Source organism: Rattus rattus, chromosome 5 (assembly GCF_011064425.1).
Source record: "Rattus rattus isolate New Zealand chromosome 5, Rrattus_CSIRO_v1, whole genome shotgun sequence".
NCBI classification, from domain to species: domain Eukaryota; kingdom Metazoa; phylum Chordata; class Mammalia; order Rodentia; family Muridae; genus Rattus; species Rattus rattus.
The window spans coordinates 48,274,709-48,296,198 of record NC_046158.1 but is presented as its reverse complement, the minus strand read 5'-3'; the positions used below and the strand labels follow the sequence as shown (position 1 = coordinate 48,296,198).

Genomic DNA, 21,490 nt, shown 5'->3' with positions numbered 1-21,490 from the left:
TTTAATATTTTGTATTCTGTTCTCTCTACTGGCTCTTTAGCTATACATAACTAACTATTTGCATAAGTTTGGGGGTTATTCTAGGTCAGTAGTTTGAAACACTTTCATCATAGGGTCCCTTTATATTCTTAAGTCACAAAGATCACAAAGATCTATTATTTATGTGAATTATGTTGATATTTTCCATAGCAGAAATTAAAATAGACAGTAAAAGTATTTGTTCAAGCCATGGATGCATACCTTGAACTTAAGAGGCAGAGGCAGGTGGATCTCTGGGTTCAAGGCAGCCTGGTCTACATAGTGAGTTCCAGGCTAGCGAGTGCTACATAGGAAACTCTGTCTCAAAAAATAACCCACCCCCCCCGCCAGACATATATGTATACATTCATATACATATATATATATTCATTTCAAAACAATAATGAAACTTACTAATTCACATTACATGTGTAAAAGAAAATATCTATAAATTCTCAGAAATCTAGTGCAGAGATGTTCTAAGTGTCTGCATGTCTCTTAACGTCTGGTTTAGCCAACAAAGCTGGAGTCTCATCTGTTTCTGCCTTTAGATTTTGTAACATGTTGTTTAGGTGGACTCGTATGAAGGAAATTTCTCACACAGACATGTTCTTAGAAAGTAGGATATTCTTGCTAGCTTTTGGTAACAGGGGCTGGGCATTCAACATGCCAGGCAATACTCTGCTATTGGGCCGCCCCTCAGCCCATTTTGTACTCTGTATTTTGAAACTGGCTCTCTCTAAGCTGCACAGGCTGGCCTTGAATTTTTTTCTATAGCCAAAGGACTTGAACTTGCCCTCCTCAGATACCCAACTACCTAGCTTTGCAGTCCTGTACCACCAGGTCCAGCTCAAAGCTCTTCTTGGTATTCTGTCAAGTATCCACAGTGTCAGTCTTTTAGTTCCAGTGTGGACTGTAAGCAATATGAGTGACCTTCATATTCTGCAGTGTTAGAATCTGTTGGTTCACGTTGGACTTTGAACGGAGTCTCTACCTGTTCCTCATTTCATAAAATTAGTGGGGATGAATTGTAAGAGACTGGTTTTCTGCTTTATGTAAAACTCCCAAATGTTGACACACTTTGTTGTATAATATTTGAAACCACATTCATTAATATCACCACCAGTCTCATCAGAAAACTTTGTTAGCTATCAGACTCATGGTAGTAGTCACAAATTTTTTAAAATTCTAATTTTTACTCAAATTTTCAGATCTACCATAGGCAACAAATACTGGCCTTTGTTTTCCATGGACTGATAGGCTCATTTCATTTCCCTTGAGAAAGCATGTGTGAAATACCCAGATAACTGTAGCTTCATCTGTAGCTGTTCTTTTAAGTAAAAATGGTCTTGTATTAAGCACTCAGACACACAGGGAAGGGAAGCAGCTCTGTCTGTACAGAGCACACCAGCACTTCCCCTCAGGTCATCACACCGCAGTGTGAGTCACACCAGTGCTACACCTCCGGTCATCAAACCACAGTGTGAGTCACACCAGTGCTACCCCTCAGGTCATCACACCACAGTGTGAGTCACACCAGTGCTACACCTCCGGTCATCACACCACAGTGTGAGTATACACTAGCACTTACCCTCAAGTCATCACACCACAGTATGCTGAAACGCTGTATATATGAGGCATGCTTTGTTATGTTGGATATTAAAAAGAGTGCTTCCAAGCATCTATTTTATTTTAAAATGTATTTATTGGGTCAAACATGGTGGTGTACACTTGAATCCCAGGACTCAGGAGACAGAGGTAGGTGGGTCTCCGTGAGTTCAAGGCAGCCTGATCTACATAGTGAGCTCCAGGCTAGCCAGGAATATACAGAGAGACCTTGTCTCTCAAAAATGAAGAAAGAAAAGGAAAGGAAAGGAGGGAGGAAGGAGGGAGAGAGAGAGAGAGAGAGAGAGAGAGAGAGAGAGAGAGAGAGAGAGAGAGAGAGAGAGATAAAATTTACGTTTTGGTTGCTGGGAATCAAACTTAGGCTTTGTGCATTACCACTGAGCTCTAGTCCCATAAGAACTATCATATTCCCTCCTGAGGGCCTATGGTCCTCAGCTTTTAAAAGTTCTCTACTCCCAACATCTCCAACACAAGAACCCTTGGGAGACAAACTACACCCATACCATAGCAGTGTTATCCTAACGGTCCTGCACTCTTCTTCAGCTTCCATCAGTGAGGTTACCTCCACACATCCTGTGCGGCTCATCGCAGACCCTTTTATCAAGACTTGCTTCCATTTCTGTGAGGGGATTTCCCCCCACCTATTCATTCTGACAGTCTTTTCCTTTAGGTCTGTTTCATTGTCATTGGGCCTCAGAAACCCAGGTGGCTCTAGCACTGGCTGAACTGGATGAGCTCACCCTCTGCAGCCACAGATTCCCTTAAGTTTCCAATCCTCCTGAATCCCCTCTGGAGTGCGAGCTCACAGGTGTGCACTATCTACCATGCCTGGTTGATGCAATCTGGGATCAAACCCAGAGTTCTCAGCCCATGGGTCTCAATATCAGATATTTGCATGCCTGCATATTTTGTATTCCAGATGTTTTATATTATGATTCATAACAGTAGCAAAATCAGTTATAAAATAGCGACAAAATAACTTAATAGTTGGGGTCACCACAATATTAGGAACTGTATTGAAGGGTGGCAGCACTAGGAAGGTGGAAAACCACTGTCTTAGGGCTTGGTGACACATGATTTTAGCACTTCAAATGCTGAGGTGGGAGAATCCCAAGTGTGAGGCAGCAAGAAAACAAAGCCAAAATAAAACAAAACGACTTGAATCTGAGCCTAGCAGCATTTGGTGGGAAGCTAGCTGACAAGAACTCATCTTTAAAGAAGATAACACAACCGGACTCCATCTCCATGCACGGTATCATTCAGGAGAGCCATCACATAGTAGCACATGGTTAGGCAGGCCAATAAAGTAGCAATGCAGACAACAAATTCAGACTTAGGGAGCATTGTTATCAGAATAGGAATTGGTATCCAATAGCTTTTAAACAGCTTTAAAATGTGAAGTTTTAAAGAATCTTCTAACACTGTCTCTTGAGAGGCCTCGACCCACTCCACATGTATTCTCTCTACCCCTCTTAATGCCTGTGCTTAATTCTAATTAAAGCCCTTTTTAAAATCCAACTTTGCTACATTGAAAAAACAAAACAGAAACGCAAGAGCTGGGGATATAGCTTAACTGGCAAATCGTGTACCTACAATGCAGGGAACTCTGGGTTTGCTCCCAGACTGCATAAACCAGGCGTGGTGGGTAGTGCACACCTGTGAGCTCAGCACTCCAGACGTGGATTCTAGGTGTTGTTAGGGTGAGTCTGTGTCAACACTCTCCGGTGTCTCGTGCAGTTCTTAATCCTTTAACACATGGCCCTAACCAGCTGCCTGAGGTGCCGAGACTGCTCCCCTCTGGAACTCCAGTGTCTGTACACATAAATGCTGCTGCCTTTCTCTAGTCAGTCTTTTTTCCTCCACCCTCATCCCCAGAATCCTGTCTTTCTGCCAACTTCTCCAGAGTCTCTTCCAGTGACTGAACCTAGAAGAGCCCTCTGCAGGCTGCAGGTTCCCTGGTCTCCACCCTGCAGCTTCTTGAGTATTCTGCTGCTCAGTAAGACAGCTGGCTGCTGTGTGTGGGCTCCCCTCTGCTCCACCACAGATAGACATTTCGTAGATGGGAACCCTGGTCACTGTGGCGACTTACCCTTTGTATCTTTCTTCCCTTAGGGGTCATAGTCTTGCACTGTCTAGTCCAGTACCTAAAAGCATTTACTTCATATATTTTCTCAGCTTTGTAATTTTTTATAGCAGGAGATTGAGCCCACTACCAGGTGTACTGTTGTAGACAAAATGAAGTCCCATACAGCTAATTTAATTTATACTTATAATGAAGATCTTCTAGCCATATAGAAAAATAACTTTGTTATGGAAGTAAGAATTATTTAAATAAGTTTAGACTGGAACTACTAAACTCTTTTTTTTTAAAGATGTATTTATTTAATGTATATGAGTACACTGTTGCTATCTTCAGATGCACCAGAAGAGGGCATCAGAATGCATTACAGATGGTTGGGAGCCACCATGTGGTTGCTGGGAATTGAACTCAGGTCCTCTGGAAGAGCAGTCAGTGCTCTTAACCACTGAGCCATCTCTCCAGCCCAACTATTTCTTTCTTTAACCATAAGATTTTTTTTTAATTTTCTAATCACCTTATACATTGTCAGATTTGTCATTAAATTGTATGTGGACACAGTGGCACACACCTATAAACCACTCAGGCAGCTAAGGCAAGGTATTGAAGTTATAAATTATGACAAATGAGTTTATTAAATAACCTGAGGTTTAAAAGCAGATTTATGTATTTACTTTTAGACATGATCCCACCATTCATTCCTGGATGGTCTGAAATTTACCATGTAGACCAGGCTGGCATTGAGCTCCCAGAGATTTGCCTGCCTCTGCCTCCCTAATGCTCAGATTAAATATGTGTGCTACTGCACTCCTGCAGAAAAGGCAGATTCTAAAATTTATATATATAGTTACATCTGTTTAAAGTTATTATACACATTAAATAAAGATTCTAAATTATAGGATAATTATGTTAGTGCAAATTATTATACACATTGAATAAATATTTTGAATTGTGGAATAATAATTTATGTTAAAATACAGGATTAGGGAACTTTTAAATTTTGTTTAATGTTGTAAAACTTCTTCAACTTGAGATAAAAAATTTAAAACATTATTTATATACAGACATACTTGACCAGGCATAGTGGCACCCATGTCTTTAATCCCAGCATGTGAAAAGCCGAGTTCAGTGAGTTTGAGGCCAGCCAGGGCTACACAGTAAGAACTTGCCTAGCTAAATAAATAAATCCCTACCTGTTAAGTATTTTAAGTTGTCTGCATACTATGGCTTTGAGGCACCATAAACGTTGATTCTCCTATCATTAAATAGAGTGTTTTCTGTTAAACTCCTAAAACTTTGTATTCAATTTTTTTTATAGCCCTCACCTTGCAAACATTTTATCCAGTGTTTAATCTCTCCCACCAGGGCAAAGTTTAGTCAACATAAAAGTCCTGCTGCATTCTCAGAGCCAGCCCTTTGAGAAAGGCTGTGAGGTTGGATCCCAACCAATGGGAGAAGACTCAGTCACTACTGTCTTAGAATAAAAATCAAGCAAACTCTGCACCCTACCCCAACTCTGAACCCCACTCCCACCGCCCTTCACCCCCACAGACCCACCTCCAGGGCCTAGCTCTTCCCTTCTGCAAGCAGCACACCCTCTGATCTGATGCGGTTCCGGAGAGGCAGTGTCTTTCCTTGAGACCTTGAACATCCCTCTAACACACTAAGGCTCCTTCCATGGTCTTGGTATTATATTTAGTGTTCTCACATACTTTCACTGTTCTTTTGAGATACTTTATTATAATAATTCCAAGGATGCAATTTATGAACCAAATGGTAGAAACTACTTCTCCATTGGTTGTTAAGTGCCCGTCTGGTCCTTCGTCTTACTGATTGGTCACCTGCCTGAATCCTCTAGCTGTCTCTGTCACTTAGAGAAGCTTGAATATCCTTTCTGCTAGTGTTGGGTTTTCCTACAGAGGAATCCAACTTCCACTCACAAGAGCTGCTCTGAAGCAATGGGTCTGGGGAGATTCCCTGTAAGGACAGCAGGGACTTGGTAACTGCTGAGGGCAACTGTCCAGTGGGGAACAGTGCCGCCCTCACTTGGAAGTTAGGAAAGGGAGACAACAAAGAACAATGTGAGGACGTTAAATAACCAAGTCTGTTAAACACTCACGGAACAGGAAGTTAAACTCACAGTCTAAAGACGACCACACACACTCTCGTTGACGTGGGACTTGATTGGGCACAAGCAAAGAGGTTTGCTTTTCAAAACATACTCTCTTGATTTAATCTCAGACCCCTGTGTAGCTGAGGCTGGCCCTGAAGTACTGACCCTCCTGTCTTTTTATTGTTGATGTTGCACTCTAAGAAATGGGGTCTCACCGTGCTGTCCCCACTGGATCCTGCTTCAGTCCTCATGAGTACTTGGGGCAACTGGCATGTGCCACCATCCCTACCACAAGGGTTCTGTTTTCCTGTGTATATATCGTAGGAATTACAGATAATTAACTCATTCCCGGCCTTAGCAATAGTTTCTAAATGACCGACTTGTTGATTTTCGTTATAATCCTCACGTCCAGTCTTTTCATACGTGCATATAAATAGAACGTGAAGTACCGTTGTCAGCCAGACTACATGTGATCACTCCTCCATAGCAAGTAAATAAAAACAAGTCCATTCTAATCCCATTCTTTAAAACAAAGGACAGAGATGCTTGCTGACAGTTTGGTTTGTGATTGGGTTTTTAAAAAGTACTTGTAGTTAAATTTCATATGTGAAATTCTCTTATGTTTTTATTTGCTTTTTCTGGAGAGATCTCAGTAATCTTTTTAAAAAGAACAGACCTGTGCACTGTGGTTCGTGTCAATAATCTCAGCATTCAGGGGACTGAAGCCGAAGAATTGCTACAAGTTGGAGCCTGCCTAGGCTTCACAGCAAGATACTGTATTCTTTTTTTTTTTTTTTTTTTAAAGTTGGTTGGGTTGGGGGAGAGGAAAGAATGAACCAGTTTCTCACCTTTCCACAGGGTTATTTATAGCTAGGTAAGTAGGTCACTAGAATATACTTACACATCCGATTGCATAAACAGCGCTTGGAATAGAACCATGCTTCTCACAGAGCCACCCAAGGTGACTGGCTGTCCTGCCCTGTTACCCCCCGCTTTCCTAGACATCCAAAGGTCCAGGTCACAGCAGATCTTCAGGGCCTTCCTGCACTGTTCATTAGTGCGGATTCATCACCCCAGCCCAGAGCAGTCTGATGTCCTGCAGCTCCTCCCACTCATTGTCTCACTTGGTTCTCGCCAGCTTCACCCACAACCACCAAAGAGAACCATGCAGAGCAGGCCTTTGCACTGACCCCTGTGTGCATTCTGTCCGCACTGCCATCTTCTTACAGGAAGAGCAGTTGCCCTGCTGCCTTTCCTCCAACCCATGCCCAAGCCCACCTGCCATTCCTCCTGCTTTCCCAGATAACATTAGCTGACTGGGCTACCATTTCCAGCCATCGTGCTAACCCACCGGCAGACACCTCTGCAGCTTCATGTCCCCCCCCCCTCTCGCCTTGGCAGAGGGGAGGGGGTGGGAGATGGATTTGGACATGTCCTGAATCTGATTTGAATTCAGTCTGCACCTGGTTCTGTTTCTATTTCCTCATATAAAACAAGCAGGAGATAACCCTTTCACAGAAGCTTTGAAAAGATCAAATAAGATAAATATGGATGAAATGTAATTTGTATGATGCCTGACATGTAATAAATAATAAATGACAGTGATTCCTATAGTGATTACGATCATGCCAACTGCTCAGTTAATGTTTGTCAGTCACCATGAACCACCGAGAATTAATTTTATTTATTCCTTCTCGCTGCTCAGATGATTGTAAATACCATATGATAACAGTGTTAGAGTCTCTGTGTGTATGTGTGTGTGTGTCTGTCTGTCTGTCTGTCTGTGTGCGCACGCATGCGTGTACGTGCCTACTCCCTTGAGCCCACAGATGAGTTTATAGGTGCACGTGTGCATGTGTATGTATGCGGAAGCCAGAGATCAACACTGGATCTCTTCTTAAACTGTGGTCCACCTCATTTTTTGAGACAGGAACTTACTGACTGGGCTATGCTGACTGTCTAGTGAACTCCAGGGATCTACCTGTCTCAGCCTCCACCCTGCCCCACTGTTTCTTGTAGGTAGATCTGCTGCCTAGTATTGTTGTCAACTTGACACAAGCTAAAGTCACTTGAGAGGAGGGAAGAAACCTCAATTAAGAAAATACTTCCCTAAGATCCTGGCTGTAGGCAAGCCTATAGGGCATTTTCTTAACTAGAGATTGATGAGGAAGGGCCCAGCCTACTCTGGGTGGTACCATCCCTAGGCTGGTGGTCCTGGGTTCTATATTAAACCAGGCTGAACAAGCCATGAGGAGCAAGCCAGTAAGCAGCACCCCTCCATAGTCTTTGAATCAGACACTGCCTTGACTTTCCTCGGTGATGGACTGTCACCTGGAAGTGTAAGCTGAAATAAACCTTTCCTCCCCCAGTTGTCTTGCTCATGGTGTTTTATCACAGCACTAGTAACCCTAAGACAGTAGCTTAGGGAATTTGAGTATGGGATGTTTGGTTGTTTCATTGTATAGAAAAATGGCTCATTTCTGGAAACATAGAGGTTGTGTCCATTCTAAGAAGATGCCCTTCTCCCCCCTCCTCCCTCGTCTTTCCTTCCCTCCTCCCTCTTCCCCCTTTTGCTTCCTCCTCCTATTCCTTTGTTGTGGTTCTGTACTTTGAACCCAGGGCATCATACATAGTATGCAAAAAAATAATTTATAGCACAAAACAGAGAGAATAAATTCTGAAACTAAAAATACATAAAAGTGAGAGATTTAAGAAAAGTGAACCTTTTACATCCCCTATCAAGTTCTCTGTCGGTTGGCTACGTGGCAGCAGCACACAGCTATAACCCCAACGTTTAGTGGGCTGGAGCACAAGCATAACGAGTCTGAGGTCAGCCTGGCCTACAAAATGAAATCTGTCTCATATAAAACAAACAACAAACGGCATCCTTCATTTAAATGTAAGTTAACCTATTTCAGAAATTGAGATAGTTTATAAGAAAAATGAAACTTAAATTTTAAAATGTAGAGAAGAACTAAATGTCTTTTTTTTTCTTTAGAACTAAATGTCTTAAAATTTACGTCTTGAGGCTGAGGGGATGGCTCGGTGGGTAACATGCTTACCACGTAGCTTACCACGTAGCTTACCACATAGCTTACCACAGCACTGTAACCTCCGAGCTGGGAGTGTGTGAGTGGAGAGTGGCTGGCTGCACAGTCACTCTAGCTAAACTGGCGAGTGCCAGGCTCAGTGAGATGCCTCATATCCAAGAATAAAGTATAGAATGATTGAGGGAGATAACCTGATACTGACCTCCACATGTCCACATAAGAAAGCATACACACGCACATGCATGTGGACATATACGTGTATGCACGCACACCTTTCTGGCAGAGCGTCACATGTGTGTTATAACAGGAACATCAAATCCTGTTAAGGATTGCCCTGTTCTGACGTTAACAGAAGGCAGTCCGTTCATCCTTAGGGGGGCATGCACCACATCCGCCCGATGTGACTAAAGCAGCCATTTCCCAAAGATGGCTGGCTTGTCCCGCAGCCAGATTTAAACAGAAAACCTGTAGGAGTAGCAGGCCAGCACTCAGCACCAGAGACAGAAAGCGAGCCCAACACCAGTGAGCTCCTTTGACATGGAGTCAGCTTGTATCACATATGTCGGCCTCAATCTAGAGTGAGATGGAGTCCCCGGCCACATGGGCTCCGCCTTCCCCACTTGCCAAATGTGCTTTGCTATCTTTCTTTTCTTAACAGGGATCACATGCAGTGGTCCAAAGAGGAAGAAGACGAAGCTAGAAAAAAAGTAGAGGAAAACTCAGCCACACGAGTCGCCCCAGAAGAGCAAGGTAAAGCTGACATCATGTCCCTCCCAGCATTTGAAAGCTCTTAGCTTCCACCCCAGCCGGTCAACCCATTTGCTACCTTTGGTGGGATTCCCAGTTCTTTCCTTGTAGTGGAACCAAAATTAATGAAATAAATTATGTATTCACCCTATAATTGGTCTTTTGGTAGTCATATTGCTTTTTCTGGGAGATATACATATGGGTGGCATTTTAAGCAAGATATGAAAATATAACTTTAAAATTTCCTTCTAGCTACGCCACTTTCAGTGTGTCATTGTGTATTTCACTTGCTAGAAACTTCTAACAAATTCATAAACTTTGAGTTGAAAGAAAAAGTCATCAAAATATTGTTGGCTTTTTAGGATAAGGAAGTGTGTGTTCATGAGTGCATGCATTTGTGTGTGCATGTGTGTGTGTATGTGTGTGTACATGTGAGCGTTTCAGGGCACTCACTCCTACCTGATTGGGGATCAGAGGTCAATTTCAAGTGTCTTTCCCTTTCACTCTCCACCTTAGTTTTTTTGAGGCAAGGTCTGCCACAGAACCTGGATCTCCCCGTTTTAGCTACACTGGCTTGACAGTGAGCTCTGTCTCTGCCCCACCCTCAACTCCCAGATCTGAGGTGACAGAAGCCACACCAGGAATCCTGGCTTGTTTTCCTGCCTTCACAGCAGGCTCTCCCATCAAATCTCCTCCCCAACCCAGGAGAAGGTTTTAATAGGGATCAAAAGCAGTTTCCTTGGGAGACTTTGTGTTTAGAGTTAAATTCAGGGACTCAGCTTGACAATTTCGTAAATAGCTCTTGACGTTCATCTTGGGCTATTATTAAACTACTAGAAAATGACAAGTGCTGACAAGAATGTGGAGAAAAAGGAGCTCTTGTGCACACCTGGTGTGAATGGTACAGTCACTGTGGAAACCATTGGGCAGGCTCCTTAAAAATTAAAAATGGAGGGGCTGGAGAGATGGCTCAGCAGTTAAAAGCAACTACTGTACTGGCTGCTCTTGCAGAGGACCCTGGTTTGGTTCCTAGCATCTACACGGCAGCTAACAACTTCCTGTAATTCCTGTGTCAGGGGATCCAACACCCTCTTCTTACCTCCATGGACAGTGGGCATGCATGTGGAGCAGTTACACCTGCTCAGGGAAGCATTCATACAATTAAAATAAATCTTTAAAAAAAGTTTAAAATAGTACTCCCTATAATGCATTAAATCACTTTAAAGATAGATCCCAAAAGATTCAAAGCACATTCTCAAAGAGATAATATGCATTCCATGTTCATAGCAATGGTCTCCATGATAGGCAAAAGAGAAACATAATCAAACCACACATGTTATAAAACAAGCAACACTGTTGAATAATGTCCTGCTCATAAGTGAATGAAGAGACACGTAAGTTTAGCCCGAGAGGAAGGAACAGCTCTTCTGATACCTGAGGAATAGCACAGCAGTGTCCGATGATGCCGCCAGCAGCCACTGTAGATAAATGGACAATAAAATGTGCTACATGATGGTGATTGCCAAGGGCTGGGTGGGTGGGGAGTTGACGTTATGGAATGGGGGCTGGAGTTAGGGTTTGCATTATGGAAAGATTCCAGAGGTCTGCTTCACAACAGTGTGAACAAACCGAACACCGTGGGACCATGCACTTAAGAGTGACTAAGATGCTCCATTTTATGTGGTTTTACCATAATTTTAAAAAATATCACACAGAAAAAAGTGTTTAGAAGTAGTCAGTGTCCTTCACAGTGAGTGACTCCTAGTCATTTTGCCTAACAGCTGTACTTTCCGTATACCATTTTCTACCTTGTTTTTCTTAAAATGGCCCTTTCTTTAGAACATCTCCTGTGCTCTCTCCTTTTCTTGTGTGTGTATGTGTAGTAGGTATGTTCACCTGTACACATGTATGCATGTAAGTACATATGCATGTGGACACCAGAAGTCCACCTGGAGTGTTATTCCTTAGTTACTAGTCATATTCTGTGGAGAGGGGGTCAAGCAGGGTTTTTCACTGGCCTAGGCCCCATCAAGGAGGCTGGGTTGACTGCCAGCGAGCCCCAGAGACCCATCTGCCTGCCTCCTCATTGCTGGGACTGTCAATCTGCACTACCATGCGGGATTTTATTGTTGGTTTTGCATTGTTCATTTTTTTTTCTTTTCTTTTTTTTGGAGCTGGGGACCGAACCCAGGGCCTTGTGCTTGCTAGGCAAGCGCTCTACCACTGAGCTAAATCCCCAACCCTGCATTGTTCATTTTTAATGTAGATTCTGCAGTTTAACTCTGGTCCCTGTGCTTGAGAAGCAAGAACACTTCACTGCTGAGCCATCTCCCCAGATCCGTGTCCACTGAGCTGCATGCCTTTGAACATGCGGACAGGGGATGAAACTCCTTATAGGGCAAGCACTTTACCAACTGAACTAATTCACTGTGCTGCACTGGCTGGCCTAAACTCAAAATGTAAACCTGTGCATCTCATGGTTGCAGTGACCCTCCCGCCTCTGCCTTCTGGGCGCTAGGATGGTTGGATTATCTCTTTACCAAAATATTTATTAGAGCAAGCATGGGAACACATCGTAGTCCGGGCACTCAGGAGCCCTAGCTAGGTGGATTGCTATGAGTTTGAAGAAAGCCTAAGCTGGTAATGAACTCGGAGCCTGCCTGGGCTGTCTGTGGTAAGATCCCGTCTCACAAGTCCAAGATTAGTTGGTTGAAGTACCAACTATACACAGAGATGCATGTAAGTCACAAAAGAGTGCTCACACAGTTTGCTGGATTTTCACATCCATGTAAGCAGCACCGACATGGAGGATCAGAAAGTTACCAATAGCACAGCAGCTTTCTTGTACTACTAGTTATCCCTCCAACGCTCACACCTCTCAAAGAGCAGCTCCCACCTCCGCCTTTCCTGCCACAGCTTTGTTTGGGTGCTACTCGTTCTGATGGTTCCTGTGGCAGCGCCCATGTTTCAGAGCAGACTGGAGTCAGCAGACCGTGTGCCTATGCACCACATCCAGCTTATTGCATCTGGGTTTTTTGTTTTTTTTTTTTTTTTTTTTGTTTTTGGGTGTTTTGTGTGTGTGTGTGTGTGTGTGTGTGTGTGTGTGTGTGTGTTCACAGGGTGAATATCGGTCTGAAATTGATGTGTGTGTCTTCCTCAATAGCTCTTCGGTTTATCTACTGAAGTAAGGCTCTTGCTGACTATGGAACCTGCAGACTATGGCTAGTATAGCTAGCAAGTTAGCTCCTGGGATCTCCATTCTCTGCCTCTCTGGTGCTGGGATTACAGCCAGCTGCCAGGCCTTTTATGTGGGTTCCGAGGAGCCGAACTCTTACACAGCCAGCACTTTATCCTGAGCCATCTCCCTAGCCTGCAGCATGTTTTATAAATAGTTCTATTAGGACACAGAGGTGCTCACTTGTTGACATACTCTGTGATTTCTTTTGAGCTATTTTGCTCAAAGGGGACTGTAAATGTCACATAAATACTAAATACCTGGGAGGTGGTGGCACAATCCTTTAATCCCAGCACTCGAGGCAGAGGCAGGTGGATCTCTAAATTCAAGGCCAGCCTGGTCTGCAGAGTGAGTTCCAGGACAGCCAGGGCTACACAGAAAAACTCTGTCATGAAAAACAAAAACAAAGAAAACAAAACAAACAAACAAGCACATCAAAAGACTAAATACCTATCAGGCAGTATATAGGAAGATTCTTTCAAAGTTAGAATTCTAGTCCTAGATTGACTAGCTACCCGAAACTCCCCAGGGAAAACTGTTTGCACTCCTCCCCGTAAGGCACATGGTGAAAATCAGGAGACGCACAGTTGAAATGATGTTAGTCTGCAGATGCTGAAATTTGAAGCAAAGGTATCTGGGAAGTTTAAGAGGCTCAGACAGCCCTCAGCCGTTAGCTGACAAAGAAGCCAGTGTAACCTGTCCTGCTCCCTGGAGTCACTGGCAGCCTATTGATTCCTCTGGCATTATTTGTTATTCCTTGGGGGTGGTCCTTCCCCCCACCCCCAGCATCACTGACGGGAAAGAGGAGCCCCTGACCCTGGTGGAATTACTTTTTATGAGCTCTACCTGGGCAGAGCTGGGGTGCATCCCAGGACCAGGGCTGCCTTCAGTCAGCCAGCATCACATTCCCTCACAGGAACTCTGTCACGGTTTCTGAGGAAGTATAACTTCACTTCTTCGCCAGCAGCTGCGCAGACATATTTTCCACGTTACTCAACCATGCTACTGGCCACCAGAATACCTCAGAGCCTCCAGCCTGAGCTCAGTTCAGCATTATCAGTTGTTTTAATTTACTTCCAGGAAATGAAAACTCATCACACTATTATCTGCACATTATCCTGATAATATGAAAAGGCAGGGATTTTTTTTTTTAAACTTCCTTTTGAGTATTTGTGTCCCGAACTTAAATAGAGCAGGGCTGATAATGTTGAAGTTCTCTGTGCATGGCCTCCCACTTTGTCCTGTTTGTTCTAACAATGAACTTGAGCGCAGCTAATGAGAAGGTCAATTTAGAGCCTCAGAAACCGCAGTAAAGGAAAACGGTGGTTCCCACAGAACCAAAGTGAGACGAAAATAGAAACGCAGTGACTGGCCGATCTCTAGAAGAGGAAAGGCAGGGGCAAGAAGGCCGCAGGTACCACTTTGAGGCGTTTGCTTTGCTATTACTATGACACTCTTTTCTAAGTATTTTTCTGGCTACTGTGAAGATAAAGAACTAAAGATTCATTCCATTTCAGAATGACTCAAAGAAATAGGTTTGTTCTGGGTCACCTCTGCATCCCGCCAGTGCCCAGGGCGCCATGGTGTCAGGGGACCACTGCAGGAAAAGACCTGAGTTATACGGAGGGTATCTTATATTTAAAGCACGGTAGTGCAGAGAGCGCTGAGACTCTGAGGGGGTGGCAAGGAAGGAAACTGTGGCCTAAGGAACATCAGTGAGTGACAGGATGTCTCAGGGACAGCCACCCTGCAAGAGTCTCTGCTAGGATCTCAGACCCCACTCAAGTCTTGGGTAAGGCTTCTCATTTGCTGTGTTATCCCTCTGAAGAGTCAGTATGGGTCAAGGTAAATCACTCCTCTGCTCTGCTCTGCTCTGCTCCTAGACTTAGTGAGAACTCTATAGAAGCTTCGGCCTCCACACCGTCTTTCCTTATCTAAGAGTCCCTAGTGTTTGAAAGAGCCAATGCGCTGCTGTCACCAAGAACGCAGTCTGCAGAGCACTGTGGGGCAGGCACTGTCACTGAGCCTATCTCCTCTGTTAACGCCCCGGGAGGAAACACTCGCTATTCCTCCAGGCTAACCAATCCTGTAAGCAGTTCTTCAGGCCCCTGTATGTCACTCTCCCTTCTCTGCTTTTCACCTGTTGTCAGAGCCGTTGGTGAAAACAGAAGTTAGAAAACACACTCACAATCTGGAAATAAGATCTACGTGACAGATAATCGTCCTTTGCTGGCGAATGACTCGGGCTCGTTTGTATAATGAGAACGTATAGCACCCAGGCTCCAGTTAGCAATATTTCTTCCAATAAGGTTGCCCAGATTAATGATTTTTAATTCCATGTTTTCTTTTCCTAATTACTTTTCAATTTTATTATAGCTCATATTTCTTTTAAAACCGGGTTAACCCAGAGAAATAAAAAAAAAAAGATATAATCAGTGTTTCTTGAGTTAACATGATTATATTTTATAATTTCCTTAAAAAGATCTCCAGTGTGCTATGTGTCAGCTGGTTGTACAGCAAATGCAGTGGGCTTTTTAAACACCAGCAGCTGCTGTATCTGCTTTAAAATATCTTCGTAAATAAAGTCCTACCTAGGGCGCGTTATCTCCATTAGGCAGATAAAGAAGGCTCACTTGCGTTGTGAATACCTTACCACTGAAGAGAATGTTCTTTATGAAGGGGAAAGAAAAACAGAAGAGTTAAACACCTCTGCGCTGATAAATATAGCTTGCCTGCCTGTAACATGACTTTGGCTGCTAAAAGTTTCATGCAGTGCCCTTAGAATTACACTTTTAATTTTATAATTTTCAGAGTTCTCTTTTATTAGACAGTGAACTTCCTTCAGTGACATGTGGAAATTTCCAACTTTGAAAGTTCAGGTATTTGCGTAATTGATGTGCAAAAATAACTTTAAATTACTTTTTGTTACATAGCAACTTAGAATAAATTTTCATAATTCATATTAATCACATCATATATGCCAGATACCTAAATGGTCTGACTTGGTTTTTTTTCAGTTATGATGCTCAGGGTGATTCCGACGACTTGTGAGCATGTCAGCATAGTTAGTGTACTGCTTCTGTTCTGCTCAGCGGTCTAGAAAGTCATAAGAGAAGAACTGAGATCTTTACTCACTGAGCTAGGCCGAAACCGACCACTGTATCCCTCTCATTGTCACTAGCATAGACCAGTTTACTCTGGACAGCTAGCGACCTAGGACAACAAAGGAAAAAGATGTTCCTCCAAGGAAAATTCATCACCCAGACGCCTGTTAAAATCAAGGCAACACAGCCTTCCCCACCCTGCGTAGACTCTCTGTGGTTCCTGGCCTGAACCTGTGACAGTTAACAGCAGAGTGAGCCCGAAGTCTGTCATGGTCAGAGAGTGGCACCTATTGTCCCCTGTCACTACAGACAGGCTTTCAGTCTCAGAAATTTGCTTGTACATGGAGGTGTTTACTGTCAGGTCCATAGTTTTGATGAAGTCAGTTGTGCTTCCATAAGGTCACGGAGACAACTGCATCCCCTCAGGAACTACAGAGCTGCCAGCATTGACGGAAGACACTGTTGGCTGCATACAGTTGAAAATGCCAGCACGTTCCAGCCGCAGGTGCTGGCCCTGCCTAGTGTCTACCCCACAAACCAACCTGTACTCACAACATTTTATGGTTCTGTTGCCAATCATGAATTCATCCTGTAGTCTTACAGGGCTTGCACTTGATCTCACGGAAAGAACTTGTTTAATTGATTCTGTACTTCATCTCTCTTTATGAAGGCTAGTTCCAGTCAGCATTATTTTTACAATACTTTTATGCTGATTAAAACTTGTATGGAGGTTTTGGTTTCAACTTGGTGCTTTGTAATTGAGAGGAAAGTAAGAATCAGAAGAACAGATTATCTTCAGGAATATTTTGGAGGGAGCACATGTTAACTTTGTATTAAGGAGATGATGCTATGTGATGGCCAGAAACCAAGGGCTCGGGAGTCTGACAGACTTAATCTAGGTCCTGATGCTGCCTCTTCTGGCTATATGACCTTGGGGGTGGGGGGAGAATCTTATAAGCCCTCTGACATTGAATTTCTTATCTATAAATTGAAATATCTTCTATCTGAAAGATATTGTTAACCCCAAATTGTTGGCTTCTCCCCTCCCTCTCTCATCCTTTTTCTCTTATTTTCTCTCTTTCTTCATTTGGTGTGGCAAAGCCAGAGGGTAAGAATGAGGGTTCATGGGAAGAGCTCAGGTTTATTCAATGTCCAAAACACAGACAAGCAGGAGTTTTGTGCTCACAGATCTCATGCCATGGGGGGCAGGGAAAACAGGTTTGGGATAAGTGAAAGGAAAGGGAAGAGGAGCAAGGAGAAGGGAGGAGGATAAGAATGGGGCAACTATGACCAAAATGCTCTCTATGTCCGTGTTTTATGCTGTTAGTTAATGGGCAGGAGTATCAGTGTTTCTCTGGCACTGACAGTTCTCAGGCACGTGCACTTCTTTTACAGTATGGCGCTTCTTACCCAGGCAGCCTGCCCGGTGTGTCACTCAGTATGTAAATTGGATCACTAAGAACAGGCTTCCAGAAATCTCTGTCAGCTATCTTAGTGCCAATTGGTTTTGGCTAGCTCACCTGATGAGGAACATCTGGTCGTAAAACATCCTGTTCCCAAAGATAAACAAGATTAGGACATTAGGAATTCAGCTGGGCCAATAGGCAGCCCCGTTAGGGGTAAATGGGAGAAAAATCTAAGAAAAGCATTTGATGTAGAACCTAAAACTGTATGTCACTGTTGGGGTGTTTGTTTATCTATTTGACTGATTTTTGTTTTGTTCGGAACAACATCTTACTATGTAGCTCTGGCTAGCTTGGAACTCACTATATAGACCAAGCAGGCCTGGAACTCACAGTTGTGTGCCTGCCTCTGCCCCTGCCTTTGTCTCTTGAGTCCAGGGATTAAAGGGGTACACTGATGTCTTAGTCAGAGTTTCTATTCCTGCACAAAACATCACGACCAAGAAGCAAGTTGGGGAGGAAAGGGTTTATTCAGCTTACACTTCCACATTGCTGTTCATCACCAAAGGAAGTCAGGACTAGAACTCAAGCAGGTCAGGAAGCAGGAGCTGATGCGGAGGCCATGGAGGGATGTTACTTACTGGTTTGCTTCCCCTGGCTTGCTCAGCTTGCTCTCTGATAGACCACCAGCCCAGGGACAGCACCACCCACAATGAGTTCTTCCCGCTTAATCACTAGTTGAGAAAATGCCTTACAGCTGGGTCTCATGGAGGCATTTCCTCAAGAGAGGCTCCTTTCTTTGTGCTAACTCCAGCTTGTGTCAAGTTGACACACAGACCCAGCCAGTACAACTACTATGCCTAGTTAGGGTTGAATTTAGGTGACCAATGTGTTTCATATTTGAATGTAGCTTATTATAGTAACATCATTACAAATTAATAACTGGTAATGCTTATTTTCCATAAATTCATATATACACAGACATATATATGGGGGCTCACACAGGCTCTACAGGTATGCTAATTCTCATTAAAGGAAGTTGGTAAGGTGAATGGATAATACATACAAGATTCTGTGAGGGTGTGAGTGTGTGAATATGTTACATGCATGCAAGTGTACATGTGCATATGCCTATATATGGGCATATAGACAAAGTTGGATGCCTTCCTGTAGCACACTCAGATTTATTGTCAATAAACCAGAACTTTGTTTTTCTGGCTGGTTGGTTGGCTGGCTGGCTAGTTGGTTGGTTGGGTTGTTCAATTGGTTGGTTGGTTGGTGAGTTGTTGGGTTGGTTGGTTGGTGGTTGGTGGGTTGGTTGGTTTGGTTGGGTGGGGTTGTTTTTGTTGATGGGTTGTGTTGGTTGGGTTGGTGAGTTGGTTGGTGGGGTTGGTGGTGGGTGGGTTGGTTGGTTGGTCAGTGGGTTGGTGGGTTGGTTGGGTTGGTGGGGTTGATGGGTCATGGTGGGTTGGTTAGTTGTTGGTGGGGGTTGGTTGGGTGGTTAGTGGGTTGGTGGGTTGGGTCAATGGGGTTAGTGGGTTGGTGGGCTGGGGTTGGTGGGTTGGTTGGTCAATGGTTGGTTAGTGGGGGTGGTGGCTGGTGGGTTGGTGGTGGTGGGTTGGTGGGTTGGTTAGTGGTTGGGTTGGTGGGTTGGTGGGTTGGTTAGTGGGTTGGTGGGCTGGTGGGTTGGTGGGTTGTGGTTTTGTGGGTATGCTGCTTTGCCAGCCAGTGAACTCTTGGGATCTACCTGTCCACCCCCAATGCTGAGGTTGCAGAATTGCACAGCAATGCAGGGTTTTCCCTGTGGGGCTTGAACTCAGGTTCTCATGTTTGCAGAGCAAGTGCTGTTACCCACTGAGCCATCTCCCCAGCCCCTAATTATTGTACTTTATCTTTGCCAACAGTGTTGCAAAAGAATGACCTATCTAATAATTATCCTATTACACTGTTCCAAACTTGTAACCACTATGAATGAGTATAAAAAATGTCAGAGTTGCCACCAATGTCTTAGCCAACATATGAGCATTTATTTTCCTTGTCATCGTGAATGTTTCAGGTGCTGGTCCACACAGTTTGCTTCTCATTTCTAGGCTGGGCCTTTGAGTTATCACCACTTCTTTCCTATAATAAATAGAAGGGCTTGCACATATTTTTGTCACATTACTCTCGTGGATTTCCTACTCCGCCTTGGTTAATTCTTAGGGAATACACCTTTAGATTAGCCAAGGCATATTAGATGCCAGCTAATGGTGATTCACTTCACACGTACCTTTTTACTAGAAAACCAAGTATTAGAGATGTGACTAAATGTGTCTTGTTAGCTTTAAATGTAGATCTTTGGGCTGCTTTTTCTTAGGAACAAAATCCTTATGAGTGAGTTACAAAAAGACTTTTTTTTAAGACAAAGGAAGTCAAGAACTGTTAGGAAATCCTTTGGGAAATCTGGAAGTTGTCCACTTCCTCCTGAGTCTCATTTTCAGACTGTTGTTCTGTTGTCTTGCACAGTGCACAGGTGAGCGTCAGTTGTTAAAAGCGAACACAGAATATTTTCAAGACAAACACGCACTTTTGGATTAACCATAAGTAGGCTTCCTTTTGGTAGTACAGATGAGAAGATGGTTTAGCCTTAATATCATATAATTCCTTATAGTATAGGGACCCATGGTCACGTCTTACAGTTAAATGCAGATGGAATATATACTTTACTTTGGCTGCAGCAGTGGACTCAGGAAGCCTGTGTGCGGATGGGTGAAGGTCTGTGAGACAAGGCTATAAGGATGAAAATGAAGGGAAACTGTCAGGACAGTTATAAAGGGAAGGAGCCTGACTGCAGGCAGCTCCATGTTCAAAGAGGCTTCCTATGAAGGAAGGGAGTCCCTTATTTTTATGCGTGGTTTAGCATGATTTGAGAATTGATGGTAAATTCACATGGATCGAAACTAAACAAAAATTCTCCTTCAAACCACAGGTTTTAAAATCTGCTTGTTTGCTTTTGTTGTTCTATATTTATTCATTTGCTTGATGCAGTGTCCCAATTTGTACCCAGGCTGACCTTGAACTCCTGATAGTTGTGTGCCTCAGGCTACCCAGTGCTGGGATTACAGGCTTAAGCCACCATGCCTGGTGCGGTTTTATACCTGCACACACATGCTCCTGCGTGTTTGTGTACACATGCATTTTTTCTCTTCCTCCTCCTTTCTAGTGAATGGTGTAGTATACACACTGCCCTATGCCTTACTTTCCTCCAACACTGACCCTGAAATCGTTACAAACCCATTAGGAAGTCTTCACAGACTTTGAATGCACTTTTAAAATATCATGAGCCTGTCTAATAGGGTAAGGGGGACTCTTAATCCATGGATTAAGCCCAAGGATTAACCTTGTTACACATAAATGGAGTCAAGAAATGGTTGTTGAATGAAAAACAGAGTGAGCAAATTATTTTATTTAATTAACTGGCTCATTCACTCGTTTGGTTTTTGTTTGAACTTGTGAACCTCCTTCCATCTCACAGTGCCAATCGTAAAGATACGTGTTACCACAGTTTACCTGAGGCAAGAGCTCTGTGACATAGTCCAGACTCGTTTCACGTTCTCTGTGTGTTTCACGCTATTTCTAACTCACGATCCTCCTGCCTCAGGCTCTCCAGTGTTAGATTACAGGCCTGTGTTGCTGTGCTTGACCTGAATCATTTTATTAATGCAAGATAGAGATGAGGAGAAGCAGGAGGCTAAGGACTGCTGAGACCATTGACCAAACTGTGGCGCCTTAATCCTTAGAATGACATCACTACTAAGGCCTGATGTTCCAGAAAGATCAATAATTCTCTTGGAGACTCCCATTAGGAGAGTGGTAGAGAGAGATCCCCTGGATTCGGGGTTGCAGTGGGGGATGAAGTTATGGTCTGGCCTCTGTAAGCAACTTCAGCTCCTTTCTTCAAATGTAAAACCAGGAACTCAGTCAGAGTAAACAGTCTCATTGAACCCCCTTGCTCTAAAGTCATGAAATTTATAATTCCCACATTCTTTTCTGATTGCCAGTAAGCATTTCTCATATTTAAAGTGCATGTGTAGAGACTGGGGTGGGGTACTTTCTCTAAGAAAATAAAAAAAACTTG

The 21,490-nt window shown here is 43.5% G+C and overlaps 1 protein-coding gene across 1 annotated transcript in view; it reads left to right on the top strand.

The window, feature by feature from the left end:
- Mettl8 (methyltransferase like 8) overlaps positions 1–21,490 on the top strand; it is a 90,114-nt gene that overhangs the window by 51,470 nt on the left and 17,154 nt on the right. The window contains exon 3 of the mRNA XM_032902535.1: positions 9,543–9,634. Coding sequence (XP_032758426.1) covers positions 9,543–9,634 — 92 coding nt within the window. The remainder of the gene's footprint in view (positions 1–9,542; positions 9,635–21,490) is intronic.